At 34.2% G+C, this 16,036-nt stretch overlaps 1 protein-coding gene across 1 annotated transcript in view; it reads left to right on the top strand.

Moving 5' to 3' along the window:
* The window catches only part of Su(Tpl) (Suppressor of Triplolethal), a 163,272-nt gene extending 147,451 nt beyond the window's left edge, over positions 1-15,821 (top strand). Inside the window, exon 10 of the mRNA XM_033350884.2 lies at positions 75-15,821. Coding sequence (XP_033206775.1) covers positions 75-293 — 219 coding nt within the window. The 3' untranslated portion in view covers positions 294-15,821. The remainder of the gene's footprint in view (positions 1-74) is intronic.
* Positions 15,822-16,036: the final 215 nt, after the last annotated feature.

Below are 16,036 nucleotides of genomic sequence, written 5' to 3'. Positions count from 1 at the left end.
ATACTGTATCACAAGAAGCATTGTTACAATGGAAGATCTAACAATTTTATTTATACCTGTTTTATGTTTTACAGGAAATAAGGCAGCAAATTTTCGATGAGTATAACGAAACCAAAAGCAATCCTAAGCATAAGGAAACGAAATGCCGTTTTCATTACTTGCATGAAAAGCTAAGCCACATCAAGCGGCTGGTATTGGAATATGATACGCAGAACTGTGGTGGCATGGTGACTAGCAGCAGCAACGTAGATGGTAGCAACGACATGAAGGAAATGGATAGTTTGCACTACTGACACAAACTGAAAAGGCCGCTTTTTACTCTCTACCTTTTTTCGGTTGTCGGTATGCTATTATCTTCAGTGTCGAAGAATTTGCATTTTCTCGGCATGTTCCAAGGCTGATCTAAAACGGTCCACATGGTTCCTGAGTTGTATCGCCGAAAACAAAGTCAAGTACTCTCTGAACCGGGGTTGCGAGGATATATATATATAGGATATATATTATAGATATATATATATATTATAGATATATATATTATAGATATATATATATTTATATATAAACTCGCACATCACGAAGAACCTTCAATGCTGTTGTTGAAAAAATTTGCGTGTAAGTCGAGGATCTCTCTTCTGTAACTGATTTGTGCGCGCGACTGTGATGATCTCTTCGACTTACGTTGTGTGATCGTGAGCGATCATCGGGATACGCTTGCGTGCTACTTCGACCAATGGTAACCAGATTGATAAAGGATCTTTTTAACGACAATCGGTACAATTTGAAGGGAAAGAAGAAGTATAAGAATAATGAAAATAAAAGAAGAAAAAGCCAGAGTCCATCCGAGGAGGGAGAGAGAAAGAGAGAGAGAGCGAGAGAGAGAGAGAACAATGAGGAAAAAGGGCATTCGCGGAGAACTAGATATTATGCGTGAACTGAAAGAGCACAGACACGTTTTTTCTTGAGAAGAAAGAACTCTGTCCTCCAATGGAAGATAGGAAGAAGAAGAATAGGGGAAAAAGCGAAGAAAGAAGATAATTGAGAAAAAAGTAATTAACTCTATATAATAAGTTACTTACCGTGCGCATGTCCAGGTGCGCACTTCCAGGTGTGTCGTCCAATTTAACATTAGATTAAAAACAAAAAGAAAAGATCGACAGTGCGAATGCGAGAACAGGGTCCAAAAGGTAGTAAATGGCTTATCACGTGCCACGTCCTGAGGACACTGCGTTTCTTTTTCCGTCGGAAGGGAAAAGGAAAGGAGGCTAGCACAGAGACTGTCCACGAGCTGCCGCGAATCGTATATATGATCTGCTGCTCGCCATTTTCTTTCTTTCTTTCTTTTTTGTTCTCTTTGTTCCTCCATTTCTGATTATCTTTTTTTTTGTGTCTTTCTTTTCATCTTATTTCTTTGTTCTCATTTGTCTTGTTAGAGAAAGAACAAAGGGAATCCTTAACTTTTTCCGCTAAGAGAGAGAGACTATGTTATATGCATCGTAAGGTTAGGACGATTCTTTGTTACCTCCTCGTTCTCTTTTTTGTTCCTTCACCATACGGCCCATTTCTTATATCAGGGACTCGGTCGGTGTAACTTGACTTAATAGGCAAAAGAATGACATAACTTGGGAATCTATCTTATAACAATTAAAACGAAAAAAAAAAAATAAACGTACTAAAACAAAAGAGAGGAAGGATGAGAATACGTTAAGCACTCTTCTTAGAATTATCTGCCATAAAGTGATATAAGAAAATGAATAAACCAATCACGTGCGGTTAGCTATGGCTGCACTTTGCGCTTCAGATATCCACAAAACAAGCAGGACTAAAGTTTAGGGAAATGAGAATGATACGAAGTATAAAACTGGCTTCGTTCCTTCCAAATCACGCGATCGCTCGTAGTGATTCCAGTTGTGTGTATCGTTATGCTAGGATACATCCGTTTTATACGATTTCATAACTGTTGTTAGTCATTGAAAGGCAGATGGTGCGGAGCCATCACCGATATGAAATAAAAAATATTTAACAAACGGCAAATTAAAAATCCCCCCCACCCCAAAAAGAGTAAAAGTAAATTATAAATGAAATAAGAAGAAAAACGGTAAGATCGAAATATTAAAAACGAACAAGTATCATATAGTAATAATTAATCGTCGTCAGCGATAAATATAATATACAGTGCGTTGTACAGTATACGCCAATTTATTATACGTACGAATGAATACCTTCTTCGTATAATTATTATTATTATTATTATGACAGATACTATTAATATAATTATTGATGCTATTACTACTATTATTGTTCGGATAGTTAGAAAGATAGATACAATTCGAAACCTTCGTTGGAGAACCTGCAGTTACTGAACGAAGGTATCAAAGAAAGATATTACATATATCAAGCCAATTTCAATTTTCCATTGAATATGTAACGAAAGTTTATGATGTTAATGTTTCTAATATCCTTTTGTCTGTTTACTATGATATCATTTTAAACGCATAAATACGATGAAAGAATCTTGCATAGTAATTTTAAACGTATCCCCTTTCATTCTCATTCTTTTGTCTCTTTTTTTTTTCCTTTAAGACGATTTGTATATAAGGTGTGTGTCTTTCTACTTCACACTTGCTTTGTTTCACATTAAGTAAACATTTGCAGTTATTTGCGAGTGTTTTGTGATAGGAGGTGAAGAAAGTGAAAGACGGTGATAAAGAGGAAGGGAACTTGGCTCGTATTAATTCGATATATTGCGCATATATCGTCGTTTGTATGAATGAAATATAATATCTAAAAAGTTTTTAAATATTAGTGTACATAACTTTACACTCTTACAAGATACATATTTCGACTTTTCTCTTTCACATAGTTAATTATTCTAAAGTATAAAAAAAGATGTTAATTTGTAAACATTTTACGTTACAAGTTTTAATGTTTAAATCATTTTATAGCAGCTTTTTCTGATATATTGCATATCTATACAAAATCAGTTAAAAAAATTTACTCGTTTAATATGTTGTTTCGTTAATTCTCTTAAATGTAATACAAGTCGTTTCTTTTTTGCATTGTACATATTTATTTAGCTTCGTAGAAATTTAATTTGAAATTTATTAATATCCAATTGATCGAAAGTCGTTTAGTTAATAAGATTCCTTTTTTCTGAAAATGAAAATATTAATAATGAAAAGTAAAATTAAGTTTCTGTTAAACGAAAAGGAAAGTCTGTATTTTAGTTTTATTGAAATATTATCGTGCATCGTAACTTGCGCGTCTAGTTCTCTTTTTTTTTTTTTTTTAACCAATTAAATATGCTATTTGTAATTGATTTATTCGTTGACGAACACCGCTCGGTGTTTTTGATCGCCAATAATTTTAAAGAAAATGCAAATAAATTGCATATAAACGATTAGAATTCTATGTGTTAAAGGTCTTTGTGCCTTAGTAACTTAATTTAGTTGTTGTATTTTCAAAAAGACATACTTTTATCGTAGTCTTTTAGTACATTGTAGAATAATTAATTATGTTTGAACTTGTATGAACGAGTCGCAAGATTTCATTGTATTAGCTTAAATTTATTAGTAATGTAAAATATCGTTTCTATCGACTAAAAATATTTTCAAGCAAGGAGAAAAAAAAAGTTTGACTTTTTTGTTTCCCATTTTATAGAGATTCTTTGTTTGCTGCTCTTAAAACTCTCTGTGCAATGTGTTTCGCTCCTTTTACGTACTATATTTAGGTTGAGTGGCAGAATTAATGACAGGAACGTACGTAAAGTTACTAAATATATTATAACCCAAATCTCTAGAAACCTTGATTTAAAAAATGCGTTTGACGCGGTCGAGGAGAAAAAGGAAAACGAGAATAATGAATGATAATTTTGAAATGTTAGATGATGTCTCGTTATGAGAAAAGAGAGATAACTGAGCGCTGCTAGAATATGAATGGCACAGTGTTGACAAGTATTTTCTACTGATTGCAACGAATTTATAAAATGCAAAACAACACGAAAAGAGCCTGTTTAGAATAAAATAATTTAACCTATTTTTATATATAAAAATATACGTATAAGTAAATAAACGAATAAGCAAATAAATTAAATAAATAAAAAATAAATAAATAAATTAATTAATTAATATTATACATATATACGATTACAGAATCTATCGTGTGTGTGTTCATGGAGATAATTCGAGGATTGTAAGGACATTAATATCGAAGTATATATGGATGTAACTAAAAGGTACGGGAACTCGTTAATATATGTCGTTGTGATTCGATTTGAACTACGATCGGTTCATTTGTAGATATAAATGATAGGGAATCTTATTTTTGCTCATTTTTTCCCTTTGCATTTACAAAAAGAAAAAAATGTAATAAAAATTATAAAATAATTAATTTATGCGTTTCTTTTCACTCTCATTTCATTTACACTTCACTGCTTTTTATAGCGTAGCCGACGAATAACGGAGAAACAGAGAACAAAATTATAAAATTCAACAGGTATTTGCATAACGCGCAAAAGAAAAGAGAAAGAAAAAAAAAGAAGAAAAGAGAGAAAAGAAGCTCCCGGCGTGTTTTTTTCAACACTGTCATACTGTGCCATACATAACTTGGGAACTTCGGTGTACGATGGTTCAGTAAAAAGTTTGTATCTAGATTATGAATATTCCGACTTTCCTTTTTGTATTATATTCGCGCATTGATTATTAAACAAAAGAAACTATACGTAAGGATATTTTCAGACCATTCCTTTATTATAGATAATAAATTTCGGAATGCTGTTGTTAAATTTAAAATAATGCTGTAGTGGATTAATAATCTAAGAAATGAAAGATTCGAATTATTAATTACTTATAAATAAGTATGGTATTATTTAAGATTTTCCAATGATTTTTTCGTTTAATTTCGATTAACCTTATGTATGTACAATTTTTCGCAAAATACCACGTTCTTTTAATCTAACGCATGTACAAATAGTATCGATCAAGAGTGTAAAATATCCACCGATCATTCAGACATTGCAACGATGATAGTACACGTGAGAGCAGTCCATTATCTAATGGACGAATCGATAGAGGCAGAAAATAGAATGCACTAAAGAGACTGAACTAGAAGAAACTCGGCGCGTAAAGGAAATACCTAAAAATTCAAGTGCAACTTAAGTAAACCCTGCAATAAACGCGTTTCTAATTTGCGCCGCGTTTCTAACAAGCGAGTCGGTATACGTATATTCGACGGACTGAAATACTTAATGAGAGATGGGTGAAACACGAACAGAGTATCTGTCAGAGAAGAATGGAACCATAATACCGAACTTGTCCCATGATCAGCATTTTCAGGATCGTGTAAACGTTTGAACGAACGACGAAACTGTCGGAACAAGTAGTATTTGTACAGAAAGTAACGTCTTTGCGAATGTAAGTGCTCTTAATAATGCATTTGATAACTCGTAACGATTAGTTCCGATTGCCGATAGCTCCGTTATCGGTTTCATTGCCAGAGCTTCGAACGTGAAGCAAACCTTTTGAAAATTTTCGTTATTATTACTATTCCTGCATTTTATTTTTCTTTATTTCCTTTACGTTGTATCAGATTTGATCCCTCAACATATTCGATAGAGAACATTCGATTAAGCTTCATGCATATGCGTTCACCGTGTGCGATTCCTAAGAACGCGTTTTAATATCGTCGAGTATGTTTAGGAGGAATGATCGTATGACCAATACATGCCTTCGAAGTTAATAAATATAATTGACATTTAGATCAGTATTTCGCTTTCACTTTGTCATTTTCTTTCTCTTTATTTCCTTTTTTTTCTTATCCTCCACTTTTTTTCTAAATATTCATTGTTATTCGATATTGTTAGATTTCACCGAGTTCGAACACTTTCTTTCCATTGTGTTTCATTCGTCCTCGAACGAGCATAGTGCCTTCTTTTCATTCCGTTGCCAAGCACTCTCTACTCGGTGTTATCGGATAATCGTATTCGCCTATATGTACTTGTATGTCTGTTTTCATACCGTTTTCTACGAATTACGTACGTAAAGTATGGTTAGTACGTATCTCTTTCTGTTCCCCTTTTCGGTTAGTTTCTCTAGTAATCTTTGCCACGACAGAATAATCACATTCGGATCGTTGAACCGACGGAAAATCGCGATTCGATGATTCACGCTTTATCGCTGATCCTTGGAATCATATACGTAGTGTCTTACCATGTAAGTGTCATTGAGTGATATTTAACGCGAAATAAGGAAAGAGTAGGAGTCGAGGTTCTCGTAAATCAAAGTTTTCGACCACTATATATAAATTCTATCAATTATGACGCCTGCTCCAACTTTTCGTCTCTCTCTCTCTCTCTCCCTCCCTCTCTCTCTCTCTCTCTCTCTCTCTTTTGATTTGTTCAAAGCTTAAGAATGAAAGAAAAAAGCAGAAAATTCAAGTGCCAATTTTAGCAAAGCGAGAGTAAATGACTATACATATATACATATAATACACGAAATATATATATACAATATATTTAGCGTAATTTTACGTACATTATTTCTTACGTAAACGATATTAATACGTACCAACGCTGATAAAGGAGGAAAAGTCTCAAGAATATCTTTGTTTTGGCGTCGAAAGAAAAGGAAACTCGCTAAAGATATGCATTAACGAGCTTCGAGACCGCGTCACAGACAAAGAAAGAATCGTTTACTCCTCCTTATTTCCTCTGTACTCACGGGGAAACGTATCATTATCGAAACAACGTACATTTAGATAAATTTTTAAAAAGAGAATTATCGTGTCTTAGACGAGAAAGTCGTATGGAGAACTGGGAAAGAAGTGAAACGGTGTACAGCGCGTGGGTATTCAAAATTATGTCCCTAAATAAATGTCATTGGTGTTTATCGATTTTTCTATACTTCTCACGGTCTCCCTTTCTCTTTCTAAATGTTGAATTGTTAATCGTCCAATGATTGGTAAAGTATCGCGAATGAGTTCTGCCAGTTTGTCAGCGTTTCGAATATTCTTCGAACATGGTCTCCGTAAACGAGGTTTCTTCTACTTTCGATTATTCTTCTCGCGAAGGGCTACAAAACTTGTCGGTGTTCCTGCTAGTAGAAAATTCCTCGTTATAGTACTTGGATGAAATTGAAAAACTTTTGAACAATCTGTGAACGTTTCATGAAAGTTTTCACTCGTTAAAGGTTGACTACGTTTTAAATGTTACTTAAAATGTACTATAAAGTGAATATAATAAAAATGTAATACCATTAAGAGAAAAAAAAAGGTTAATTTAAAGGTAAAATTAACATTAAAATATTTATAAAATTTTTCCGGCTCCAAAGAAACGAAGAAAATAGCGCAGCAGAGATTAAAACGTTTGAACGTTTATTATGTACTACTCGAAGTTTATTTTTGTTAATCGATATCGTTTATCGTAGTTTTCCTTTGATTAAATTCACATTAAGATACGGAACAAGGTTAATGATAGGTTACTTCAGTTTTTTCTTCCATTCTATGTCTTCACTGCCTTTTTCGGCCGTCCTGGCACAACAGACAAAATTTCTCATTATATAACGACTCATGAATGTACTGTTCCATCGTAATCGAAGCGTAGCCAAGCGAAAAGGACGATTTAAATAGAAAATCAAAACGACTCATAAGACCCAAACGTCTTGTCGTAACCATGAAAAGCGTATTATCTTTATGAAAAAGGATATTCAGTTTTAAAGGTTATTTGTAAAATATACAAAGTTTGTACTACTTTGAAATCCCTCGCCAGAATATTTTAAGCAACAGGTGATTTTTCATGAACGTCCATTGAAAATTTAGGCGACACGATGTTCAGAGTAAAGTAGAATTTTTTTGCGTGAACTTGCCTTTTGTCGGCTCAATGCGCGTGATTTATCAGAAAATACAAAACAAATAAATCATCGAATTTTGTAGTGGACTTTAATCCTATTTAAAATACCATAAACTGTACTTAGCAATAGATTTATGAAATCGTTATAATATTTTTAATTTAAGTTCGTTATTGTAATAACTTAACAGGTATTTTTGTTAGGTAACACACGTTATGTTTATAGATTGAATAATAAATAATATTTGGTCATTACTTACCATCGTTATGATATAAAAATATTATATTCGGGATAGGAACACTACCTCGCCGTTTTCAATGACCTCGAAATATGTTGTCAAAGTGACCATATCACCATTAATACTACATGTATTATTTAACAATTTATTTCATACATTTTTGTTCTCTAAACAATTTTTCAAGGACGTTCGGGAATATTCGTGACCTTTCTGAAGATCAGAATAAAGTCCAACATTCCAAATATCCATCGATTCATCGAAAATTATTTCGCGCTGACGTTGCCGACCACCTGAAGGCGATCAGGTGTTATTCTAACCTAACTTATAACATAATCCTCTTTTTTATTTATACGATAGTAAGAATGGTTATCTCTCTCATTAATAAGCCATCGTAACCAAAAAATTGAAGTTTTTTACGAACATTTTGTTAACTAAGGTCGAACGGCGGTTGTATGTATAGGAAAAAAGTTGTTTAGAACGTTGAATTTGACAACATATCTCAAGCTCATTGGAATCAATAGGATCGTCCCTATTCCGAATAATTATCAAAAATATATGTGATTTAATTGTAATCGTAGATATTGAGTTATTAATTTTTTACTCTTTTCAACTTCAGTCTTAAAGTTGCAATTAAAAGACGGAAATATCAAACACAGTATGTAGCTATCTGGGTACACAATTCAGATCCGGTTCCTGACTGCACTATCCATCATTTTAAAACAGTACACATGAAAAGAACTAGTATCTCGGTGAAACATACATATCACGTTTTGATATATCATTCTTTTTGCGTGTTAGAATCATATAACAAACTTTCTAAGTCCATGTATACTATCCGGAAATAGTAAACCAAAGAAGATTACATGTTCGTATAAAAGAGGTTTCATTTCCGTTTATTTTTATCAATTCAGACAATTAAGTTGGAAAACATACTACTTATATACGCGATACAGCGGAGTATGTCACTCCGAACGCAGCGAATTAAATAGTTTATTAATGGATATATAGATCGCGTAACTAGTTCGACATCGCGTGCATGCATACATGTGATTGCCGGCAAAAAGAGAGTTCTGATCGCATTCTTTCTTTTTCGCTTGACACGTTAGACGTGACGTACGTAATACACGTATTGTACGTACGTACATAGTCTGTTGCATTGACATCATAGTTTCTCGTCGAAACACGATTTCAAATCATTATATGGCGAATGCTTTTTAAAAAGTACCGCGTACAACGAACAAATTTTCTAACGTTGCTTCTCGAAAGAAATATTCCCAACGAGTGCCTCGAATTAGATTCTTTTAGCGTTACAACTTTTGAATCGTTTGTCATCGTTCGTAATAAAGAGGGGGAAGAGAGAGGGTAATCGTGAAAACAAACGATTGGACAAGAAAATGGGCATAACCTGCGCCTGGAATTGTTGCTTAGTATTGTTATTATTTTTCTTCCCTGCTAACGTGGTAGCTGGTATACATATAAAGCATTGCCGATGAGTGAGTTACCGGGTGAGCGTTAATACAGTAGTGCCTCATTAACTGGCCGTTGCTATCTCCACTAATCATTGGAGAGAGCCTCTGGTGTTACGTATGCGAAACAACAACCAAATACGTCAGGTATCTGCATTTCACTCATATTTAACTGATTATGAAAAGGAAGACACTGGAGATTTCTTAGAAGTATATCTTCCCCTATAATTGGACAAATAAGATCCTGAGCCGTGGTTAATTAGCGAAGTACTACTGTAACGCATCTGTTTATCGCGTAGTACTATATTTTTTGACTGTGATGTTAGAATCTTTGTAATGACGTAGGTTGCGTACAGATTTCGTTCGATGATGATTCAGTGTAGCGGAGTTTCTCATAGGCCGAAGACCTGTTTCGTCCGCGACACGATGCAATGGAACCTCATTTTGACCATCGCCATTTTCTCTTTTCGTTGATTCTATGTTTGTTGTCTGATTTCACACGGTGAATCGGAGTGTTAGTTTCTTTGATACGATGACGTGAAATGAATTGTTCGTTCGCCGTTGCCTTCAAATCGGATGATGCAGTATACAATATCGTGGAATAGATGCACGCATTTCGCAATTCTCATAGCTTAATGAATGCGTTGAGTATATCGATAGAAGATAAATGATCTTTGAATTTTTCCCGTATATGAGGTGGAAATAATATAACGCGATCGTAAATGGACCAATGTCCATTGATATAGTCATACTCAGGAACGCACCGTTTTGTAAAACTATTTTAAATCTTAAATTGCAGACATTATTAATTTCCAAATCGAGATCTTTTATTAAAACTATATGATAATCTTTGTTGCTACTTGTTCAATAATAATTGTCATATGAAAAATGAATCTGTAATTGTTAAAAGTTATAACATGTATACTTTTAAAAAAGATAAAAAGAAGTAATATCTCACGTTCCTCAGAGAAGTTTGAAATCCTCATTTCCTAGAAAACGTTTCGAATTATACGCTTGAAACAATGTAAATTAATAGTTCCTAATTGATTTTTCAATTGCGTGTTATATCGTTTCCATCTGATACACACTGGAAATTAATAGTAAACATTATCACTATCACGACAAAACGTTGATGCCTGAGGTTTAGTTAATTATAACGATGCGTCGTACGAGCTGACCTTTGGATATGTGCAAATCGATTCTTGCAAATGTGCAACGTAGAGAATATATATTGTTGCATAACCTTACCATAGAATTCATGTTAATACTCGTGTATCGAGCATGTGTCGGGTAGAGGAGGAGTGACGTTTAAAATATATCTAAGAGGTTAGGTTGTAACGAATTCACCATTTTTCTGTACATAACGTTCATTAATCTTGAAGATCTATGCGATATTATTTGTATAGTACATGAATAACTTTAGGGGTACATATAGATATTGGATGACTTCAAACTTTACTCAAATACATCATGAAGCTTCCGAATTGAAACGAAAGAGATTCGACGAACATTTATTTTGTACCGGATAGTTGGTATTATTAGTAACATAGTATATCGATCGATAATAACTTGAAAACCAAATACAAGTAATACTCGATCTTTTTCGTTTGATAATTCTTTTCGTCCCGTTGTATCGAGGTCTTCGAGGAACTTACCCAATTGTGAAAACCTTCTATTGCCATGAAATACTTGAGCGAGGAACGAAGTCTCGGGCTAAACGCAAAAGAGGAAGCTTCGTGATACGCGAAAAAGAGAAAGTACAGAAAACGCGTAATGACTAAAGATCACGTATGACTGCGCACAATATTTTGTAACGGTGAAGAAAATCAGAAGAAATCATGAAGAAGGACGAAGAAACATGATTTTTATTACCCATATCAAACTAAGGGTTAGCTCGTAGAGATAGTAGAAAAGTAACAGCAAAAATATAAAAAAAAATAGCAAAAAGAATAATAACAAAAAATCGGGGACCGATGTCGTAATCATAAAAAAATGTATCAAACTCGATTTCGTCGGCTTCAATGACGAGGAAAACGACGATAATTGCCTTCTGTTCATAGGACGATTACGAAACCGATCCCTCGCTGTGTACCATCGAGAAACACAAAAAATATGTATTGCATACTATCAGGGAAGTGTTCTCTAAGTGCTTATTAAGTATGTATGTATATCACCTCGCATACTCGACGACTGAATCGATTTATAGAATACGGTGACTTAAGAAAACGTATGAAAGGCAGCATGACCGCTTCGGCAGCTTTCATTGTCCTTGTAAGGACAACCTCGTCCTTACCGATCGAGGTCAATATTGTCTTTCGACGATCGAAAACGAGCGATTCCTTTCCATTATCTGTGAAAATGAAGAGGAACAGAGGGAATAGAATGACGACGACGACGATATAGAAGAAGGAACGAAAAGCGTTGTTTTTCCTATTCTCTTCTTTTTTATCTCTTTACTTCGGTTCGCACTCGTGTAGGTCCGACATGACGAGTAAAAATGGAGGTACAACAATCATACACACAATGCGCAAAATACGCAAGTATACAACACAGGGCGGTTGGACGATCCGACGGGAACGATTGTCTCGTGGATAGGTGTATAATGTAACCCGTGACTCTTTTTATTGATGACGACTGCATTGCCCCCCCTGACAAAGGCTTGTATATTCATTATATAGTTGTATTTGCGATTATTACGTATGCATATATATAGTATATATATACAAAGGCAAATGGATGTGGATAGAGAGAAGAATTTAAATATTGTTGGCGAAGAATGATGAGCGTGATGAACGACCGCGTGGAACATTATCGATAACGGAAGAAGACGATTTAAATCGATTTATAAACGATTATAAATGGAAGAAGTGATGTGTCGTATATGCCTTTCCGAATACCCGAACAATTACGAGATACACGGCAGGGGGAAAGCAAGAAACAAGATCCATTCTTTCTTCCTCTGTTGATTATATTCCAATTCGCTTCCTTTTTCTCGTCAAACTCCTCGTTTCTTCTTCCGCTAATTATTGCAATTACTATTACTATTATTGCTATTACGATAACTATTATTATTACCATTCATTATTATTATTAATGTTATTACGTACATATGTTAACCTTTCGATTGAGTTATCTTCGAGTTTTACATTGGGACGTGCAATGTTGCGGCATTTTGAAATCAATGTTCAGTTCCAAGTGCAAATAACCCGTTGAGAGGAAAAATTGCGTCTTCTGTAAGAGGGGAACATTTTTCTTTCAAACGTCAAGTGCATGAGACACGCTAAAAATGAAAAATTATCAATGATTAATTGGCAAGTCGTATCGACGTCAGTAGCTGAAATCCTGACATCGTACAGTGAACTTCATATTCAATAATGTAATTAAACAACACGAAACATTCGGCACATGTAAGTTCATCGAAAGTGCAAAACGAGTATCGATTATTTGAACTGTTTGGCCGATTGTTTGCATCCTGTAAACGTATTGCAAACACCTAAATCGAGTAGTTGTTCATTGAATCATATCATTCGAATGGTGCAAGCAGGTGTTTTAATCAAAAAGTATAACAGTCTAGAAAACGCTCGTGTGATTGTTGCCTTATGCGAGCGTGTATATATTATCTCTGCAATACAATGTTCCGTAATAGCTATGGCTGTTCGGGATACGTCGCACGAAGTCATTATCATATATATGTAAATTCTCTAGTTGCTTCGATTAATATTCTCTTCCATGAATTCTTGAATACAACAATTTTTGTTGAAAATACTAAAAAAGAAAATATGTTAGTAACGATGTTAAGGTTATGTCTTCAGCTACTACCGAGATACATATTTACACACAAACGAATTCAATGTCTAAGGTCTAATTAATACCTAAAATAATATGTGTTTAGCACAATTGAGTTCGATATTGGTAGATATTCCCCGTAAATAGAATCGTGTAGCATCGCTGTAATGTGCGGAGTAAAGCGATCTCTCGTGTGTCCAAGAATTGAAACGTGCCTGCTAAGTGGTAAGATGATCATAAGTCGTCGACGAAGCATGCAGCTTATAGTGTAGTAGTTGGTAGTAGCAACGAATACGGTGTATCGGTGGAAAAAGAGCGAAAACTAGAGAGGAAGAAAGAGAAAGAGGGAGTGCGATAGAACTTGAGAAAGAAAAAGAGAGCGGAAGGCAGAGAGATCCCTTTCCTATGGTGGACTCTCCGGTTCGTTATTATCGGCGAGTGACGCACACAGAACCGAGACACCATTGCGCGAAACAACTTCCTCCACTTCCTGCTACGATTCTGTTTCACGCGTACTTCCGACCGTTTTCCCCGCATGCTTCTTTCTGTTTTACTTGACAGCAAAAGAAGAAGAAAAGTAAGAATCATGCGTGTTAAATAAAATACGCGTGGAAATATCGAACGAGAATAAAATGAAAGAAACCAGAATGTCACTCAAAACGTGAAAAAACGGAAAAGAAGTAAGAGAAGATGACGATGAGAGAACTTGCGAGCGTAATAGAGATATGATTGACGCATAAAAAGAATGATGATGTTCTTTTTGCCGAATGAAGAGAAAGAGAGCGAGTATGTCAACAAATTTTAATATATATATATATAATTATATATATAATTATATATACATATATAAGTATATATATATAATTATATATTATATATAAGTATATATATAATTATATATATACATATATAATTATATATTATATATGTATGTATTATGGTACATTGTGTTTTTTTCTTGATGACGACTACTGCTTAACGATTTATTGATTACGACGACGATTATGGTGACAACTATATGAGAGAATGTAGACGGAGTATGTATAAAATGTATTTTAAGAGTGGACAAAACAAATATCAATTTACACTTACAATTTACAGTAACGAATAACAATACTGATGTGGGTTGTGCATAAGGAAACAAAAGAAAAACAAAAAGGAAAAAAAAGTTGAAAAGCGTATCGTAACACGGCGAATGGAGAATCGGATCGACTCAACGATCGAATCGCGCACGTGATTGCGCGTAGAAAACGAGTTTTCGTCCCGGTGCGGATTCATCTCTTTCCTGCTTGTTCTTTTTTGTTCTGTTTTGTCGCGTTCTGCGTGCATACTTAAATCATCCTGTTCTCACTTAAGTCAACCGTATTCCATTGTATCCGACAAACTTGCGTAACATTGTTTTAAAATCTGTTCATTTCTTTGTTGAGATTTGGTGAGAACAGGCAAGCGAAATTGTACGATTTCTAATTGATAAATGTGTTTTGTATCGAATAGTAATCATTTCTCCACATGTGTTTATTTCACAATTTGTTATTAATTTGCATCTATTAAAAGAATGATGGAATAAAAAGAAAAAAGACACGCAGGGAAAAGTGGAAGAAAAAGGAACGTGCAGGTGAATAGGCGTTAGCAAATTAAAACAGGAGTGCCAAATCATCCGTGACTTCCGTCCCACTTGGGCAATAATAAGTACAGCAACTTGGCGAGAAAGCAAATGTTTGCCATTTGTCCTCCAATAATCGTAAGAATTCTTAATCTGTCCGCTGTATCGATTCTTTTTTTCATATTGTGCTCGAGAAATGGTCACTACATTCGTTATTTTCGCTAAGATATATTCATGGCCGAAAATATCGTGACGATATATGTATTAGTAGAAGACGAACGAGCAAATGTCATCGAGTTAAGTCATCGAAAAAGAAAAAGAAATGAAAAATCGATCCGAAACTACGGTTTTACGATAAAGGTTATTGCTCTCGAGCGATCGATGTAAATAATCGATCTGGATAAAGTAATTTCGACACTCGCTATTAGTGCCTGTCGTTTCGTCGATAATCCGAATAGAGGTTCATTTCGTCATTAATGTCGAGAAACCTCAAGTTCCATTCGTCGAACTGACAAAAAATGAGCTCGTATTCGATTCTCCATTTACTATGAACGCTCTTTATTAAAAAATACAACGGCCGTGATTCATTTTGGCGGCTAATTAAGCAAAAAAAAAAACTAAAAAAAACAAAAAAATATTTATTCAAACGACTTGCCAGTTTCGTTGCACAGTATACACGAAGTAGATTCGAGCATACAAAAAAAAGTAAATAAATAAATCAATAATAACGGAAAGAGATCTATAGATTATGGATTAAATGAATGAGTTGCATAGTTATTTGAGATGTTTTACGAAATATCGATGTATATATTTTAAGTTTGTATTATAATGCCCCCACTTAATTTGTATGAAATGGAGAATTTCAAACATTAAAATGATGACAAAAAATATATTTGTGTTTCCTTTTCTATTTTTTCTTAGTTCTTATATTCTTTCGCCGTTGAACGTCCTGCATCACTCGAAATTCCTTACAAACTTCTTTTGCACGAGTTTCATTGTACGTTAAGAGGAGTTGTATAAACATAACATAGATAAATAAGTTTATATCTTTATTTCGTTTTATCTTAATCTTACATCATATGTACATAATCTAATTTAATAATCA

Source organism: Bombus vancouverensis, chromosome 2, assembly GCF_051014615.1.
Source record: "Bombus vancouverensis nearcticus chromosome 2, iyBomVanc1_principal, whole genome shotgun sequence".
In the NCBI taxonomy this organism is placed as follows: domain Eukaryota; kingdom Metazoa; phylum Arthropoda; class Insecta; order Hymenoptera; family Apidae; genus Bombus; species Bombus vancouverensis.
The sequence above is the reverse complement of the archived record's forward strand: the minus strand, read 5'-3'. Positions and strand labels throughout refer to the sequence as shown.